General features: G+C 54.5%; 1 protein-coding gene across 1 annotated transcript; it reads left to right on the forward strand.

The window, feature by feature from the left end:
* Window positions 1–1,757: 1,757 nt before the first annotated feature.
* PPIA (peptidylprolyl isomerase A) lies at window positions 1,758–5,062 on the forward strand. Its single transcript, XM_026502244.4, has 5 exons — window positions 1,758–1,878; window positions 3,238–3,268; window positions 3,443–3,531; window positions 3,742–3,914; window positions 4,727–5,062. Exons 1-5 carry the CDS (start codon window positions 1,810–1,812, stop codon window positions 4,857–4,859), a joined length of 495 nt encoding a protein of 164 aa, XP_026358029.1. The 5' UTR covers window positions 1,758–1,809; the 3' UTR covers window positions 4,860–5,062.
* The last annotated feature ends 14,495 nt before the right edge of the window (window positions 5,063–19,557 follow it).

Below are 19,557 nucleotides of genomic sequence, written 5' to 3' on the forward strand. Positions count from 1 at the left end.
TAACTGGTTTTTCTCCTTTTACATTCTCTGTGGCTAAGAGAGATTTTGAGAGAAGCGTTTGTGCAAAACACGCTATAGGAACAAGATTACAGAGCTGTGCTGGAGGGTTCAGAACACACCCCGCTAGTCCTATCAGGGCGCTGTCGAATGCAGTGGGGTTTGCTTTGAGTGTGATTCATCCAAACAAGGCAGGACAGCTCCACATTCCTGAGGTTCTGGGCCTGCTGATACTTTACTCAGTTAGGAAGTCCGGTTCAACTGATAATGCTAATTCAGGATTCCCTACCACACTGGCTCCCCCTGCATGCTCACTTCCTTGAGTGCACACCCTGTACGCTGGCACGGATGCAGGGAGCAGACCCAGGGCCTTGCTGACCCCGGTGATGTTTACAGGAAGGCAGGACTTTAGGCGGCTAGGTGGCGAAAGCGTGAGCGAAGTACCTTCTGCCTTCACGCAGTCCTTCCTTTCTTAGGACAGGTCCCTAAATGCTGCAAGGCTCAGCGTGGAGGAGAGAGCAGCGTAGGGAGCTCATGGCTGAGGGCCTGGGGCACTTTGGTTCAAGCAGAAGGGAACACAGAGCTTCCTCAAGGTCACCAAGCACCAGGTGATGTAGGAGAGAAAAAAAAAAAGCAGTTTCCAGGTCCGGCTTTGGGAACACTCGCAGGCTGGTGACTCTGAGCAGCTACTCACAGGGAGGAGCCTCACTTTCCACCGGTACAGCGGGGGGCCGTGGGGCGGCCGGGGCTGGGAAGCAGGGTCTGTAAGCCCAGCACACGTGGGCTCCGGATGCAGCTGCAGTGACAGCGCGGGACGCCCGCCGCGGGGCGCATCCTACGGGGCGCATCCTACGGCTTTCCCCGCCGTGCAGTAGGAGCCACCACTGCTTTCCCCGCCGTGCAGTTGGAGCCACCGGCTTTGACATACGACATGACACCGGGAACGCTGCAACTGAGTGGCCGACGAGGACCTGACGACCCCCACTTCCAGACTCTGCAGGGGAGCGGGTTCACCGCCGGCGTCTGAGCCCGGGGGCGGGGGGGGGGGGGGACGCGGCTCCCACTCCTGTTCCCCAAGTCGAAAGAGGGCAAGAGAGCGCGCCGCGACTCTGCAGGTACGAGCCTGCCAGGCTCTCGTGTCAACGTCCTCCTCCTGGAGAAAATTCAAGAGGACTGTGCAAGATATTTTCGGAAAGTAGGGCATTTTGGAAGCATTTCGTAACCTCTAAGACGGGGGCGGCGGTGCCTCCCATGAGCTGGAGAAGGAGGCGATGCCCAAGGCCACCCAGCGCCCCCAGCCGCGCGCGAGGTCGCGGGGGCGCGGGCCTGGTGGGACGCGGGCGACCTTGGCGGGCGGCGCGACCTTGAGGCCTGCGTTCGCCTCAGTTGCCCCCTCTGCGCAATGGGGACACGCCCTGGCCGCCGGGCTGCGTAGGCCCGCCCGCGCCGCAGCCTCGGTCTCCCTCCCGCCTGGCGCCCCCTCGGGCTCTGCCGGTCCGCCGGGCCTCACTCCCGGCTCCCGCACCCCGTCCCCGACCGGGTCCCCACGCCGCAGCGCAGACACGGAGCCCGCGGGCGGGAACCTGCCTGCGCCGCCAGCGCGCACGCGCGCCCCCGTCCCGCCCCTCCGGCGCCGTCTCCACTCATAGGCCAGCCGCCCCATCACTCCGACCGCTCCGCGCTCGCGATTGGCCAGGATCCGGGCGCGCGACCGGCCGTGGGCGGGGCCGGGCCGGCTATAAAAGGGTCCGCGGCGGGGCTCGTGCCGCCTTGCAGACGCCGCCGCTTCGGAGCCGCCCGCGCCGCCCAGCCATGGTCAACCCCACCGTGTTCTTCGACATCGCCGTGGACGGCGAGCCCTTGGGCCGCGTCTCCTTCGAGGTGGGCGGGCGGGGCGCACGGTGCGGACGGGCGCGGGCGGAGGGGCGCGGGCGGCCAGGGGGTGGCGGTGAATGGGGGTCGCGGGCGATCTGGTGGACGGACGGCCCCTGCCTGAGGAGGGCGGGCGGCGCGGCGCCATTTCCTGATGAGGGGCCATTTTGGGCGGCTGGGGGCGACGGGGGAGGGGCGGCGGCGGACAAAGGCGGGGCGGCGGGGGAGGGGCGGCGCGCACGTGCTCGGGCCGGGCGCCCGGGGTGGGCAACGCCCGCAGGCGGGACGGCGGGGGCGCGGTGGGCGGCCTAGGGTACGGCGGTGGGGGGGTGACTGCGGAAGCGGTCGGCCCCGCCCGGCGGAAGCGTGCGGCGCCCCCGCCTTGCGCCGACGACGCCGGCCCCGCCCGCCCAACGGTTCCCCGGCGGCTGTGCGGGCCGAGCGGGCGGCGCAAGCGGACTGGCCAGGTCGCTCTCCGCACGTGGCGCTGCCCGGCCCCTCCCGGGAGCGCACCTGCGGGGATGGGGGGGAATCCCATCCTGGGGGCTTCCGGCGGCGGATCCAGTCCCCGCGTCACCTCTCCTTGTCCCCCGCCCCGCAGCCGGGAGGGCGGGGCCCTGCGGGAGGCGCCTGTGTGTGCTTGCCGGCCAGTGCCGGGGCCGCTGGCCTGGGGTGCCCGATGGCCTGGGGGGGAACGGGTGGAGGTGCGGCAGCCCGGAGCTGCGGCGTGGGCCGCGGAGCGAGGGCTTCCTGGCAGGAACATCCGGAGACTCCGTACAGACACGCAGCGTTAGTTACGTGTAAAGTGGGCTCCGCGCCCAGCGGGGACTCCCGATCCAGGGCGCCCCGCCCGGAGAACCGACTAGGTGTTGGCGTCACGGGGGTTTGAGATCTTCCTAAGCTGGTCCTCCCGAAGGGCTTGGCTGTGCTCGGGACTCTGCGGCTGCACGAGCAGGTGGGGGGTGGCAGCTTGTTTCTGCGGGAGCGCTTGCGGCTCCTGAACACCCGCCTCCCTTGGGCGGCAGCTGCAGTCGGGGGAGGCGGTGCGCGCGCGAGGAGCCTGCGCGTGTTCGGGGAAGGTGTGAGGCACTGAGAAGCTGGGAGGCATGTTTTAGAAGCCTCACACTGACTCATTACTGGTGCTGGATTTTTGGCATGTCTGGGTCTCGTGTTGCCTAACGCAACCCCATAGGACCTCTAGGCTGCCGGGAACCGTTCTTCTTTGGGATTCACGATAATTACTGAAGAAGCATTTTCTTCTTCTAGTGAGAAAATGAATTTATGATTCAGAAGCCCCTAAAGACATGGCTACTAAGCAACAGAATACGCCAGCAGATGTTGTTAATTAACACTCATTTTCTCTTACAGCTGTTTGCAGACAAAGTTCCAAAGACAGCAGGTTAGTATGGGGTTTGAGGGGGGTTTTGGGTTTGTTTGGTGTTTTTTTTTTCTTGTTTTGTTTTTTAACTTCTTGAGGTATATATACCATTTTAAAAATTTGGGCGCGCGTGCGTGTTTGTGCATATATATGTATATGTATATGGTGTGTATTTTTGTTTGGTTTGGTTTTCAGAGAACTTCCGTGCTCTGAGCACTGGGGAGAAAGGATTTGGTTATAAAGGTTCCTGCTTTCACAGGATTATTCCAGGATTTATGTGCCAGGTATGAAATTCACTGGTCTGATCTGGGTGGTTTTCTTAATTTGAGCGTGAGCCAGAGTATTTCAGCATAGGTGTGTATGAGTTGTTTTCTACCATTTGAGTCTCAATTTCGGGAGTCAGTTTAAACTTGTGTTTTAATGTTGGATCCTTGCGGGTTGGCATGTTTTCTGATCACGCTGCCAGGAGTGACAGATTTTGCTCTCATTCACAGGGTGGGGACTTCACACGCCATAACGGAACTGGCGGCAAGTCCATTTACGGGGAGAAGTTTGATGATGAGAATTTCATCCTGAAGCACACGGGTCCTGGCATCCTGTCCATGGCCAACGCAGGACCCAACACAAACGGTTCCCAGTTCTTCATCTGCACTGCCAAGACCGAGTGGTAAGGGCAGAACACGGTGAAGGCAATCAGAGAGCGCTAATTCCTCGCTTTCCCCTTCCCTGTTTTCCATCTGAAGTAGCGGGAGGACGAGAGGAAGCTACAAATTCAGGTCCTGTGCTACAGAAAGCAAGATACTGGATTAGTGAGATGGTGCTCAGCCGAGTAGTTCAGTTGTGTGGTAATTTGGGACCCCTTGCTGGCTTAGTTGCAGGAGGCTGGGATGCTTGATCTCAGAGTTGTACGTTCAAGCCCCACGTTGGGTGTAGAGGTTACTGACCAAAAAGTTCTTTTAAAGTTAAACACTTAAAACAACAAAAGAGTGGTACTTTTATTTGATTAGCATGTGCTTGTTGGTTCTTAGGGTCTTTTTATTTACGAGAAAGCACACGGGGCAGGTGGGGGGGGGTGCAGAAAGGCTGTGAGAGAAGCAGACTCCCTACTCAGCAGGGAACCCGACTCGAGTCTATCCAAGGAACCCAGGATCATGACCAGAGCCGAAGGCAGTTGCTTAACTGAGCCACCCAAGTGCCCCCAGGGGTCCAGTCTAAGCGTAGGATTTTTGACAGCAGTTGGAGAATCTTACACCACCTTTTGAGACCTTTCCAGTCACCTGTGGTGGTGCTGTTTGTTGAGCTAGATGAATGCGATGTTTACAGTGTTGAGCCAACGTGAGGTGGTCCTAAAGGCCGAGTATACCCCTTCTGATGTTCTCTCGGGTGTGCCATGTTGGGGTGCAGGCCCCCATTCCCCTCCCTGCACAGTGTGAGCCATTTCTTCGTCCCTGTCGGTGATGCTGGCCATTGTGTTTGCAGGTTGGACGGCAAGCACGTGGTCTTCGGTAAGGTCAAAGAGGGCATGAACATCGTGGAGGCCATGGAGCGCTTCGGGTCCAGGAACGGCAAGACGAGCAAGAAGATCACCATTGCTGACTGTGGACAGATCTAATAATTCTGACTTGTGTTTTATCTTAACTACCAGACCATTCCTTCTGTAGCTCAGGAGAGCACCCCTCCACCCCCACCTGCTCGAAATACCCCCAGAATCTCTGTGCTCTCACTGCAGTTCTGCGGGCTCCATGGTTCTTTCCCCCCAGGTCTAGCTGGATTGCAGAGTTCAGTTTATGATGATGAAATAAAACCTAAACCACATTTGTCTGTCCTTGTTGGGGGGGGGGGTCGGGGCTATACAGCTTTCATTCACAGCTGCAGGTTTGTTTGTTCCCCTGACTCAAGAAATACTTGGTGTGGGGTGTCTGTAAAGTATGTGGGGGCAGGAGATATACAAGCCAGGACTTGAACAGGTGGTGTGACCAGGCTGGACCAGAGCTCTGGGGGGGGGAGGGGGGCGCTGACTGCTCATCAAGGCACAAAGTGACTGCTGTAGGAACCAAGTCCTAACTCCTGTAACCCTTCATTTGGACAAGTCTGCCAGCACTCCTAACGGGGCACTAGGTTTCCCCCATTACTCACATAGGCTCTTTTAAGAGATTTTATGAGAAAATAAGCAGGAGGAGAGGGAGAAGCAGGCTCCCCACTGAGCAGGGAGCTCTGTGTGGGGTCAGATGTGGGACTTGGTCCTGAAGGCAGAAGTTTCCCTGACTTGAGCCCCCCAGGCTCACCTATGCCGTGTGTTCCAACTGCTGGCTGCACCTGGTTCTGGTTCACACATCTGTGGGGTGATTACTGCTTTAGAGGTGCGCCATGTATCAGCAGAAGAGCTCGAGAAAGGTCTTTGGACCATGTTCCTAGAATAGCTGGATCCCGTTTACTTTGGGAATACAGAATTAGGGGGAAAGGTCAGCAATCAAGCCGAGCAATGACATGGTTGGTTGACAAAGTGATGGGGAAAGGTGTTAGGGGAGCCCAGTACTGTGCCTGCCCTGTGATAGGAGTCCCCACATCTGATAGGAGCTTCCCCCTCCTGGTCCTGCAGTCCCGCCGTCCTGGGAGCCTGATCATCCTGAGCCAGGAGGTGCTGTTGAGATGAGGCCCTTCCGGGTCGGGAGCTGGGCTTGAGACCAAGTGTGCAAATGTGCAGTAAGGAGCTCGCTGTGGGGGCTGAAGGGAGCCTGGTAAGGGTCTAGAACCACAAGCTAGGAACAGCCTCTGCTCCCCACTGGGGCCCTTGACCCAGCAGCCATTTCTGTCCGAATGGTATGCGAATGTCTGCAGTTTGCCCGGCTGCTGGCCGGTTCCCTGTGCACGAAGTGCTGGTGGTGCCTGCGGCTGTGTCGTTTTCTCCTGTCCTCCGGGGCTCCTGCGTGGGTGAGGATAGACGACCTTTCATCAACTCAGCCTGCCCTGGTCCCTTGGTTAACAGCTTAGTCCTCAATCATCCACACTGACCAGCGGTTGTCTGTTCAGCAGACCAATCCTGGACGATGATGCCACGCACATGCTGGGTGGCGGAAAAGTGACCGAAGGAGCTTCCTGTGTTAGCACAGGTACTGAGACCCCGCCAGGTCCCGAGTGGCTTTCCCGGAGAGCTGACCAAGTGAGGGGAGAGCTCACGGTGCGTACGACTGCTTCCTGTACGGAGTGCCTGACACGCGGCGTGTGTGTGAACAAGGTCTTGTTCGAGTGCGAGCCCTGGGGCCTCGCCCAGCTTGTGCCGAGAATCTTGGCGCCAAGGCTGGTGCTGGGCCCAGACGAGGCTCCCAAACAGCGGAGCAAACTGTGACACCTGACTGTAGACCCCGTCCTCACGTTCCTCCAGAGCAAGGAACTTCATCGACAGAAGCGTGTTGATTGGGTTGGTGATCTGCGGTGTGCCCAGCGTTGCGGAATGTGACGCGTCCTTTCCGTTCCTGTAGGTCAGGAGTCTGAGCACGATGCAGCTGAGGCCTCTCCGGGGCCAGGGGGAAGGGTCCCGAGGCCGGTGGCATCCAGCAGGAAGTCACAGTCCTCACAACATGTCACACACATGCCATCCCACCACGGTCGCTATGTTCCGTTGGGTCCGGCCCACACTCGAGGGAAGGGGACCGCACAAGGGCACGTAGACCCGGGGAGTGGGGATCCTCAAGGGCCACCTTTAGAAGTTGCCCAACATCAGGGCACCAAGTGGGCCCGAAAGAAGAGCAGCAGTCAGTCTGTCTTGCCCATCCTCAGCGGTGTGGTCCTGGTTCCCTCGCCACAGGCAGCCATGGTTCTGATCTTTGTGCCTGTCGATCTCCAGTGCCATGTATCTCCCCGAAAACATACTGGGCTTGGTTTTCAAAAAGAGAGAGGTAAGCTCAAAACTACACCGTCAGGGTAAATCAGTGCTCCCTGAGGAAGGCCCCCAGGAGAAGGCAGGACGGGCAGGGTCTGGATTACAGTATGACCTCAGCGTCCCCATGCCCAGGGGAGCTGGCCAGATGTGCTCTCTGGACGGCAGGGCTCACCCAATGCCTTCCTCACCTCTGAAAGTGGGGCAGAATCCATAGAATCCGCGGTATCCGGTCCATATTCAGGTTTTCCCCATTGGCCTTGGAATGAGTTTGTTACAGTGTGATTCCCCTACAATCGGAATGCCTTCTATAAAGCCCTTCTCGGCCCAGCCAGGACCCAGCCCAGGCCCCATATCAGGTTCTGTGTCTCTGGCTTCTTTAAATCCACAATGGTCCTTCCACTTTTTTGTGTACTATAATTTCTATTAATTTAATTGAGATTATAATTATACACCATAAAATTCACCCTTCTTAAGAGAATAATTGTCAGTGAACTTACTGAATTGGGCAATAGTCACCATAATCTATCGCCCCAGGAAGACCCCATCCTTGGGCCCATGTGCTGTCACGCCCACTTCCATGGGAGTGGGGGGGCCGGATCCCAGGACCCTGAGATCATGACCTGAGCAGAAGGCAGACACTTCACCCACTGAGCCCCCCAGGCACCCCGGCCTACACTTTTTCTTTATGTCATTGGCTCCTTAAGTAGCCCGGACGTTGACTCCACGGAACGCCCTTGATTCCGGAGCTGCCCGATGTCACCTGTCCATGTACTTACTTCCTTGTTCCTCGGTAAACCGGAGGTGAGGCTGAGAATGTTAGTCTCGAGTTGACCATTTGTAGCAGGGAGACTCTGTGGCTGATGCTGTGTGTCCTCGATCCTGCCTCTTGTAGGGTACACACGACCTCAGGCCGACTCCGCAGTGAGGCGGCCCTGCCCTCCGCACGGCCCCACTGGAAGGGCCTCTGTCCTCTTCCCAGCGAGCAGCTGACGTGTGGGCGACACTCGGCCTCCGTGTGAAGACTGTTCCCAGACCTTCTGCCTGGCTGCTCTGCGTTACCATCAATTAATGGTCTTGGCCTGAAGCAATTATTACTCTGAAGCTATAAAAATAGAGTAAATTTCGAATCTCTCCTTCTTCTGATTACTAAGGACTCACGGATTTTTACTCAACCTGTTACAAACAGTATCATTTTTGAGACTCACACCGTCCCCCACTGGATAGCGCAAACCTCTCTGAGCTGACCTCTGTGTGGCTTCAATCTGGTGGCCGCAGTCGGTGAGCCCTCCCTGGGGCAGCCCTCCCTGGGGCAGCTCCCACTGCCGCAGTCACAACAGGGTCTGGGGAGAGAAGGAGGAGATGCATGCATCCAAAAGTCACCATCTAGGGGCGCCTGGGCGGCTCATTGGGTTAAGTGTCTGCCTTCGGCTCAGGTCATGGTCTCAGAGTCCCGGGTCAGGGTCCCTACTCAGCAGGGAGCTTGCCTCTCCCACTGCCCCTCCCCTCCCCCTCTTGGGCTCTCTCTCTCTCTCTCTCTCTCAAATAAATAAAATTAAAAAAAAAAAAAAAAACACCAGAAAAGGGGTGCCTGGGTGGCTCAGTCTGCCTTCGACTCACGTCAATGATCCTAGGGTCCTGGGATCGAGCCCCCCATCGGGCTTTCTGCTTGGCGGAAAGCCTCTTCTCCCTCTCCCTCTGCTACTCCCCCTGCTTGTACTCCCTCTCAAATAAATAAAATCTTTTAAAAAAATTATTAAAAAATAAAAATAAAAAAACAAAACCAAAAAAACAAAAGTCACCACCTAAACTTGGGTGGATACATTCCTCTTTTCCACAGCCCTACAGTTGGTCTGTAAGCTCCCGTTCTGGGCTCCCTGGACAGTAACTGCTCACTGCGGCTCATGGACCTCCGGGGCACTGGAGGACTCCAGGGTGCACGTGTGTTTCTGCTGTCTCCTCCCTCCTCCTCCCCGTCCTCCAACTGGACTGTTTCGAAGCAAATTCCAGATACATGCATGAATGTCTTAGCACATAGTGTGTCTCCAGAAGATATGAATTTGCATTTTTAACATAACCAAAATACCGCTATTTGCATCTAAAATAATGATTCCTTAATATCATCAACTATCCAATCACTTCCCCGTGTTTTCAACTGTCTCGCAAGTGTTTTTTACTCCCAGTTGGAATAGTTTATCCCTGTTCATTAGAAAGTGGATCCAAATAAGATCCATGGATCTTGCATTTTTAAAGGGTCGGTTTGACTGTGCACTGAGTATAGACTGTGCAGAGGGGGCCTCTGGGGCCGCCGCGTCATCCAGGGTGAGTGGTGTGCTGGGACCAGTGTGAGGTGGTCACCAGTGAAAATTTACATTCATGGCAGGGGTACCTTTTATTGATTGATTTTGCCAATGAAAGATGAATTTATTCAAGAATAAAAGATTTGCAGGCACGCCTGCATGGCTCAGTCAGTTGAGCGTCTGACTCTTGATTTTGGCTCAGGTCGTGATCTCAGGGTCCTGGAATCGAGTCCCACGTCCGGCTTTGGGCTCAGTAGAGTCTAATGGAGATTCTCTCTCTCCCTCTGCTCCTCCCCACTCCAACTTGTGCATGCGCACTCTCTCTCTCTAAGTAAATGAGTCTTCTTTTTTTAAAAAAAGATTTTATTTATTTATTTGAGAGAGTGAGCACGAATGGGGGGGAGGGGCAGAGGGAGATGCAGGTTCCTCGCTAAGCAGAGAACCTGAATCGGGACCTGATGACCTGAGCAGAAGGCAGACGCTTCACCAGCTGAGCCACCCAGGGGCCCCATAAATAAATATTTTTTTAAAAATGATTTGCAATCTGGGAAAAACAAGCTGTGGCCAAACCCAAGGCAAGTCCTGGCAGGATTACTTTTTTAAGTGGGCTCCATACCCAGTGTGGGGCTTGAACTCACAACCGGAGACCAAAAGCTGGAAACAGTGTAAATATCCATCACAGGGGACTAGTTACACGAATGACAGTAACTTGTTAATTTATAGTAGCCTTTCCGATCATATTCCTTTACTATCCTGAACTCATCATTTTCTTACCTACACGATTTTGCAAAATCACGTGTCCTGAGTGAGCACGACGGGAGAAGGGAGGGAAGTCACTGATAGGGATGTCACGCTCTGAATGCTTGTGTCCAGGCAGAGGCCACTCCTGGGCGCAGTGGGAGACTGGGTTGCACCCCGTCATGCACACAAGCACAGGGGTGCACGCTGGGTGTCCCCAATCCCGTGGGTGCCATCACACGGCTTGCAGCAACGGTGATCACGCTTTCTTCTGATGGCCCGCGGAGGGAGGCCTGGGAAATGCCGGGATGCTAACGTTTTCAACCACCCAGCGCAGACCCTGTGTGTTTACATGTAAAAGGGATTTCTAGACTCGGGTCGTCATATACGAGATTCTCGTGTGCACAGACAGCTGGCAGATGGTCGAGCGCCAGGGGGGTGGTCTCATGCACTTCGAGGGGTCCAGCCCCGCCCCATCCATCTTCAGGGGCACGTTTCCCAGGAGCTCCCTCACTAAACATCACTGACAATCATAGGCTGTACCTGTTAAACAATGTAGTACATCTCCCAAATAGCCTCCAATAAACTTTAGAAGAAGAAAATCAAAGTAAAGAGCAGGAGGACGCCATATAACATATGGTACAGTTTCTGCGAAAAGCAGAGTGGAATGTATTTTGGGACTCATCTGTGCCTAGAATACTCTTGGGAGCGGCCGGAAGAGCGGGGTCCCCGCAGGTGCCACCACGCACCCATTTTACCTGCATTACACAGTGAGAGTCTCAAACACACACATTCCAAAATGAATCAGTAGAACTGGCTCACTTCAAAATGCTTCATGTAGACAAAGCTATTGCTGAAAAATTCCATTTTGTTCATTATCCCGTTATTAGGCGTTTTTCAAAAACGAAAGCTAGAGATCACCCAGACAGCACGCCGACAGCGAGACACCCTTGTCTTTGTGAGCATCCCCAGGTCTTCAGTTGGCGCCTTGCTCAGGCTGAGGAAGGACTGTCCTGGGCCACGCTGCGGACTCTCCCGCCATCGGGCTCCAAGGGTGAACTGGAAAGTGTTGGTTAGAGACTCCTGACTGGTATAGACACCTTAAACATGGGATTTTTTTTTTTTAAAGATTTTTTTTATTTATTTATTTATGTGACAGAGAGACAGCCAGCGAGAGAGGGAACACAGCAGGGGGAGTGGGAGAGGAAGAAGCAGGCTCACAGCGGAGGAGCCCGACGTGGGACTCGATCCCTGCACGCCGGGATCACGCCCTGAGCCGAAGACAGACGCTTTAACGACTGCGCTACCCAGGCGCCCCGGGATTTTTTTTTAAAGATTTTTATTTATTTATTTGAGAGATGGAGAGCACAAGCAGGGGGAGCAGCAGGCAGAGGGAGAGGGAGAAGCAGACTTTGCGCAGATAGCCCAATGCGGGGGTCGATCCCAGGACCCCGAGATCATGACCAGACCCGAAGGAAGATATTTAACCGACCGAGCCACCCAGGGGCTCCAAACACGGCATTTTTACTCCAAACAGACCCGCAGGGCCCGCCACTAGGGTGTCTGCACCGCCTTTCGACCCTTGCAAACCCCGGATCTTTCCCAGCTGCCTCAGGCCACTCATTTCTCAAGCAGGAGTTTGTGTTCATGGGCTCTTTCCAAACCTACTGGTCATAGAAATTACTACTTATTTCATAATGGATTTACATAATTGTTAACCGAATTGCATACTTAAAATAGTTATGACTCACTTGCTTACACAGATCTGGAAAGAAATCAAATGGATTCTTGGTAAACCCAGAAAGGAGGCAATAGCTTTTTTTTTTTTTTTTATGATTAAATGTTTTTATCTTACTTTATTTTTATTTTTTTTGATTTTTTATTATATTATGTTAGTCACCATACAGTACATCCCCGGTTTCCGATGTAAGGCTCGATGACTCATTAGTTGTGTATAACACCCAGTGCACCATGCAATACGTGCCCTCCTTACTACCCATCACCGGTCTATCCCATTCCCCCACCCCCCTCCCCTCTGAAGCCCTCAGTTTGTTTCTCAGAGTCCATAGTCTCTCATGGTTCATTCCCCCTTCTGATTACCCCCCCTTTCTTTATCCCTTTCTTCCCCTACCGATCATCCTAGGTCTTATGTTCCATAGATGAGAGAAATCATATGATAGTTGTCTTTCTCTGCTTGACTTATTTCACTTAGCATTATTTCCTCCAGTGCCGTCCATGTTGTAGCAAATGTTGAGAATTCATTCTTTTTGATGGCTGAGTAATATTCCATTGTATATATGGACCACAACTTCTTAATCCAGTCATCTGTTGAAGGGCATCTTGGCTCCTTCCATGATTTAGCTATTGCGGACATTGCTGCTATGAACATTGGAGTGCATATGGCCCTTCTCTTCACTATGTCTGTATCTTTGGGGTAAACACCCAGTAGTACAATGGCTGGATCATAGGGTAGCTCAATTTTTAACTTTTTAAGGGACCTCCACACTGTTTTCCAGAGTGGCTGTACCAACTTGCATTCCCACCAACAATGTAGGAGGGATCCCCTTTCTCCACATCCTCTCCAACAATTGTTGTTTCTTCCCTTGTCTATTTTAGGAGGCAATAGCTTTTGACCTGTGAGCCTGTTTATACGCGGCCCAGTGCACCTGTCATGCCAACGACACAGGTGATACCAAATGATGCTCCCACAGATGCCAGCGCCGTGATCTCCCCATTCTGCCTCTTCACAGAAAGTACTGGTGGCGTCCAGGACCCCGTTCCCTCTCCCCCCACGGGTGCCGTGCTCCAGTGCATCGTGCATCCCCCTGATGAGACATTCTGGCCAGTGTTCTGGGCCCTGAAATCACGCACGGCCAGGATGATGACACGGGGGCCGGGGGGGGTGTCGTTAAACTCAACTTACGTCCAGGTTTGCTGCCCATTTGTCTGCTGGGAGCCCGGAGGTCACTGACCTCTCCGTGAAATAATCCAGACAGCTGAGAAGTTACACCCGCGCTCGGCAAACTGCAAAAGAAGGCATTTTCTTCCCCTGAAGATCTCTCGCGTCCTTAGGCTGATCTGGTGCTCCAGAGTGCATGGGGAGGGGGCAGAGCTCTTGAGGGCCCAGAGTCTTTCTGAAGCCCCCTCCCTGTCCCTGAGGCCCTGCTGGGGGGTGGGGGTGCTCGGAGGGGCCAGGAGGGCCATGAGGACCTCGTGCTGCAGGCCCCGCAGTGCGGCTCACCCTCAGCGCCCTCTCCTAGGCTGGGGAATGGAAACCAGCGCCAGGGCCCGGCACAGATGACTGGGGGGCAGAGCGCCCGCCTCAGCTGGTCAGATCGCTTTGCATCAGGCACACGGCGACGCGTGTCCAGAGTGAGTGGTGTCCTGTTCACCGGTCACATGGCCAAGCCCGTATCTGCACCTGCATTCCAAACCCCTTTCTGTTCCAGGTCAGAGCTTTTCAAAGGAAGCGTTCCCCGCTCCCCGCTCCTGTGGAGGGCTGGCCGGCAGAGCCAGAGGCCGGCCTCGGGTCTTTCCTCTCCGTGCTTTGGTTCAATGATAAGTATCGGGAGATCCTGACGGCAGCAAAGCCCACAGCAGAGTGCTGGGGAGCAGGGCCAGGACTGCAGGGCCCAGGCAAGACTCCGCTAAGCCATCAGGCAAGCCAGGAGCAGCTCTGGTCGGACTGAATGCAGAAGGCTTGCATGAAGGATGCAGCAATTCATCTTTCAAACCTTGCTCAGTGGAATTTTTGTTAAAAAAAAATGAGCGGGAACGTTGGCTAGGCTCTCTTACCCACGTTTGCAAACGGGATGAACGTGGGTGCCTGTCTTGGGTTGGGCTGGAGAAACAGGAAGCGTTCCTTCTCTTGGCGCCGAAGAAAGGAGGAAGGTGGTAGAAGCCAGGACCGGACTAGGGTTTCTCTCAAGAACAACGTGTGGGGGACGCCTGGGGGGCGCAGTTGTTAAGCTTCTGCCTTCAGCTCAGGGCGTGATCCCGGCGTTCTGGGATGGAGCCCCACATCAGGCTCCTCCGCTATGAGCCCGCTTCTTCCTCTCCCACTCCCCCTGACTGTGTTCCCTCTCTCGCTGGCTGTCTCTCTGTCAAATAAATAAATAAAATCTTTAAAAAAAAAAAAAAAAAGAACGTGTGGATTTGAAACGGTTCCCTTTGCCCTCTGGCAGCGGGCATTTCTGACCATGCCCGGGGCCCGCGGTCGTGCGAAGTGCTGCCTGGTTTGGGAAAAGTTCTCCCGCTTTTGCCTGCACGAGGTTCTTCCCCCAGGCCCTTTGTCCTGGGCTGTGCTGACGCAGGCCTCACGCTCCTCTGCAGAATACGGTGAGGTGCGTCTACGCAGACACACCCACATCTCCTCAGCATCCTGCATGTTCAGGTGACCTGTCCTAAGCTCTCTCCCCCTTCACCCCGTCCTCCATCCTCTCCAAGGCCGCCAGGCTCCTCCTCACACTCTCAGACCACAGCCTCCCCTAGGGGCTCGCTGTGTAGACACGGGAACTCCACGGAGGCAGAGAGTTGAGGAGCACAACTCACAAAACGCCACCCGTTCGGTCAGATCTGACCCCTACCCTTCCTGCAGAGCGCTTGTCTCAGCCCGCAGCATGCGCCTGCGGCGTCCTCGCCTGGAGCCGGTGCTGCCCGGGAATGCGTCCTTCCCTCCCCCCTGGTCCGGTCCCCACTGCTGGCAAGGCCCTGTCTGTCACTTGCTCAAACTTTCCCGGGTCCCCCACCCCTCAGCTGAGCTCTCCTCGTCTGAACTCGGAGGTGTTCCTATTTGGACCCTTTTGAACATTTCAAAATATTTTTTAAAATTTTACACGCTTTGAACAAATCTTAAAAGGTGTTACTTGATAAAGTGATCTGTGGACTGTGGGAGGGGCAGCACCAGTCCTTGGGGGCCCCGTTGTATGCAGTATGTGGCTTCATGCGCCTGTCCTTGAGTGAGGCCACCAGAGAGCCACTGAGGGCCCGCACGTGAAACTGCTTTGGTGAGAGCGCCCCCCTCGCAGGACAACGAAGAGCCGAAGAGCCGGGGATGGAAGGAAGTCACGCCTGCTGACAAAGGCACGGAATCCGGCCGCAGAGCACTTGGCAGAGGAAGGGCTTCACGGGGTGCACGGACTCAGCCCAGGAACCGGGTGACACATTAAAAGGGAGGGATTTGGGGGCCATGAATCTGGCAGTGACGCGTCGCATGGGTTGGAACAGGGAGGCTGGGCGGGACACGACCTGGTGGCCTGGGTGGGGAGCGGGGAAGGGTCCGGCTTGGGGCATTTGCAGGAGGAACTGCGAGCCTCCAAGATCAGGATGTGTGCTCTAGAAAGTGGGAAGTCGAAGCTGCTTCCATGAGACGTGTGGGGAGTAGTATGGAGGCTGTGCTCACCGTCGGGGCAGAAGACAGGAGGGAAGGGGAGGGAGGAGATGGGATGGGAATCCAGCAAGGACTGAGGCCCCTGATGGATCCGGGAGGAAATAGCTCGTCTGGGGCCTGGGAGGGACTCGCAGGGCTGGTTGGACACTGGCCGGGGAGGCTGTGTGCCGGGACTGTCGGCGGAGCCCTGCCTTCTGGCCTCGAGGGCCGTAGGGAGCCGCTGCTTCTGGGCCACGGAGGTTCGCGTGTGTCCCACACCTGCAGATTCCAGAGCGCTTTGTGACCCACCAGACAGACACAAGACGACCTATGCTCACAGGGCCCCCGGGCTGTCATGCCAGGGGTTAGACTGAGCTCTTCCGAGTGACGTCCAGACCTGTGTTAATCACATTTTCCATACAAAGCTCTGAGCAAACCAGAGCAGGGCCTGCACAGCCATGGGCCGGCGGCAGAACCCCCCCCCCCCCCCCGCGTGCCGTGGTGCCCCCCGTGTCACCGGGGCCTGGAACCAGTCAGACTGGCCTGAGTTCAAACGCCGGCTCTGCGGCCAGCCGGAGCCAGCTAGCGAACGTCCGTGGATCCCGACTTCTTCGCTTTCTCAGATTGATTTAGGGGCTTAGAGACAAAACCATAGAAGTCGTGTGGGGAGTTTTCAAAGAAAATGTGTTGTGACCTTCCCTATCTACAGAAAGGAATTCTAAGCTTGGAGCCTCACTCGATCACAAATTAACTCCCTAGCTGGTCGACTAACTGGTAAATTGAGGCAAAGCCTATTTTTGCGGAGTGAGGGTGGCCTTCACCTTTGACACGTTTCAGGTTGACTCCTTCCCTTGGGATTCCTTTACGAGCCCCAAACTGAGAAATGGATGACAATGCTACCCCTTCCGCCCCCGTGCCCTCACCCTTGCCAGCGCCCACACCCGCTCAAACTCCGACCTCAGCTGGGGACGGCTGCGAGGACGGACAGGGGGGCAATGCTCATTACCTGAAGGCCAAACAGATAGAATGCGTACAAAGGGGCACCTGGGTGGCTCACTTGGTGGAGTGTCCTACTTCGGCTCGGGTCATGATCTCAGGGTCCTGGGATCGAGCCCCGTGTCAGGTTCCTCGCTAGCAGGGAGCCTGCTTCTCCCTCTCCCTCTGCTCCTACTTATGCTCTCTCTCAAATAAATACATAAAATTTTAAAAGATTTTATTTATTTATTTGACAGAGAGAGAGACAGCCAGCGAGAGAGGGAACACAAGCAGGGGGAGTGGGAGAGGAAGAAGCAGACTCCAGCAGAGCAGGGAGCCTGATGTGGGGCTTGATCCCCGAACCCTGGGATCACGTCCCGAGCCAAAGGCAGATGCTTAACAACTGAGCCACCCAGGCGCCCCTGCATGATTTTAACTTTTGTACATGTTAAAAATTTTTCATAATAACATGTGGTCAAAAAAGAACCACTACACTACCAACAAAATAAAGAGGCAACATACTCAATGGAAGATATTTGCAAACTATCTATCTGAAAAGGGGTCTAATACCCAAAATACAGAAAGAACTCATATAATTCCATGGCAAATAAACAATTCAATTCAGGATGCCCAGCTGGCTCATTTGGTAGAGCGTGTGACTCTTGATCTCAGGGTTGTGAGTTCAAGTCCCATGTTGGGTGTAGAAATTACTTAAAAATAAAATCTTAAAAAAAAAAGATGGGCAAAAAAAAAATGTGCAGAGGACTTGAATACACGTTTTCCCAAAGCATACACATGGCCAACAGGTGCTACGTGACAGGGGCTCAGCATCACTCATCATGAGGGAAACGCAGAGCCAAACCACAAGATACCACGTCACAGCTGTCAGAAGGGCTGGTATGTGGGGTGCAGGTGAGGATGCGGGAAAAAGGAACCCTCGTGCGCCGTTGGGGGGAGTGCAAACTGCTGCCGCCACTCTGGGGAACAGGACAGAGGGTCCTGAAAAGATTAAAACCAGAATTCCCGTGTGATCCAGCAATCCCACTTCTGGCTCTTTATCCGAAGAACACACCAGCTTGGAAAGATCCCTGCACCCCTGTGCTCCCTGCGGCGTTCCGTAGAACAGCCAAGCTATGGAGGTGACTTCAGTGTCCATTGGCGGACAGCTGGATGGTGTGTGGATGTGCACTGGCCTACTAAGCCCTAAACACCAGGGGTATCTTGCCACTGGCGACCACACGGACTGGAGGGGATTATGGCAAGCGAAAGGAATCAAACACTGTATGATCGCGACAGCGGGGTGGTCGCCGCAGTTCCGGGGGGATGGGAGTGGAAGAAATGGGTGAACTGGTTTGTTTGTTTAAATAAACTGAAAAACAAAAGTAGCAGTGCATGGAGAAATACAATAACTTAGCAGGGAAGACCCGCAGGAGAGCGGCAGGTCCGCGCATGCGTGCCAGCTGTCGGGGCCCTACTGACTCAGGCACGCTCTCTTCCTTCCGGATGGTCTCAGATCCCCGGGTGCGTAGGGTGCGTTTGCAAATAGATCTAAGGTCTATGTATACAATGAACACTGTGTTAATGAAGGTGAAAGAAAAGAATGAGAGGTTTTCTTTTAAAGCCTAAGTACGCGCATTTTTGTTCACCCTTCCTTAGTGACTGGGAGTGGGGGCACCATGTGAGTCCCAATAGTTTCCAGATGGGATTTCTGGCTTTTTTCCCTTTCAATTACTTGTATTTCTTGATAAAGCAGTTATATTATCAGAGCAACTTCTTGAAGTATCCATGTCATGATTCTCAAGTCCAAATAAAGCTGAACAAATAGTTTGAAAAAAACAAACAAAAACATGGGGTGCCCGGCTGGCTCAGTCAGTAGAGGGCGCCACTCTTGATCTCGGGCTCGTGAATTCCAGCCCCGAGTTGGGCGTTATTGATGATGTAAAAATAAAAAAAAATTTTTTTAAAGATTTTATTTATTTATTTATTTATGTGACAGAGAGACAGCTAGCGAGAGAGGGCACACAGCAGGGGAGTGGGAGAGGAAGAAGCAGGCTCCCAGCAGAGGAGCCCGATGTGGGACTCGATCTCAGAACGCTGGGATCACGCCCTGAGCCGAAGGCAGACGCTTAACGACTGCGCTACCCAGGCGCCCCTAAAAATAAAATCTTAAAAATAAAAAGCAACAAAGAAAACCAAAAACGAAGCTCACAGACACTGAGAATAGATGAGCGGCTGCCAGAGGTGGGGAGCGGGCAAAATGGGTGCAGGGGGGCCGCAAGGTGCAAACTTCCAGTGATCAAATGAGTGAGGCCTGGGGGCGGACTGTGCAGCGTGGCAGCTACCATGACCAGTACCGCGTGGTGACGACGTCAACGGCACGTAATTGTCGTGGTCGTCACCCTATGTACAAATCTGGAATCATGATGTTGTACACCTGCAACTACTATGTTGAATTCCGACTATACGTCAAGAAAAAAAAACCACAATAAATTCCGCAGCCGGTGCACAAGCCAGTAGGTATGACCTTTCTCATCTCCACTTCGATCAGACACTCTCAGGGCACTAAGTCCCCGTATGAACGCCATTCCTCGTTCTCAGGACATAATTCACGTTCCACCTCCCACATCTTAGAGATCGTCTTCTCTGAAGTGCTACCGCATGCATCTGGACTGCGCAATGGAAAACACAGGGCTGCAGCTATCTTTTAAAAAGTTCAGATGTTACGGGGCACCTGGGCGGCGCAGTCGGTTGAGCGTGTGATTCTTGGTTTTGGCTCAGGTTGTGATCTCAGGGTCATGGGATCAAGCCCCATGCTCAGTGAGGAATCCGCTTGTTTCTCTCTTCCTCTCCCCTTCCCCCCTGCGCTCTCTAAATACATAAATCTTGGGGCTCCTGGGTAGCTCAGTTGGTGAAGCATCTGCCTTTGGCTCAGGTCACCATCCTGGACTCCTGGGATTGAGCCCCACATCAGGCTCCCTGGTCGGTGGAGTCTGCTTCTCCCTCTCCCTCTGCTCTTCCCCCCTCTCATGCTCTCTAATAAATAAAATCTTAA

The sequence above is a fragment of the Ursus arctos genome, unplaced genomic scaffold (genome assembly GCF_023065955.2).
Source record: "Ursus arctos isolate Adak ecotype North America unplaced genomic scaffold, UrsArc2.0 scaffold_62, whole genome shotgun sequence".
NCBI lineage: Eukaryota > Metazoa > Chordata > Mammalia > Carnivora > Ursidae > Ursus > Ursus arctos.

What these genes read in the sequence shown, in the direction of transcription:
- PPIA (XM_026502244.4), top strand. Translation starts at nt 1,810, where the DNA reads ATGGTCAACCCCACCGTGTTCTTCGACATCGCCGTGGACGGCGAGCCC. An exon ending in TGGGCCGCGTCTCCTTCGAG is followed by an intron (nt 1,879 to 3,237) that starts GTGGGCGGGCGG and finishes TTTCTCTTACAG; the next exon opens with CTGTTTGCAGACAAAGTTCC. An exon ending in TGCACTGCCAAGACCGAGTG is followed by an intron (nt 3,915 to 4,726) that starts GTAAGGGCAGAA and finishes TTGTGTTTGCAG; the next exon opens with GTTGGACGGCAAGCACGTGG.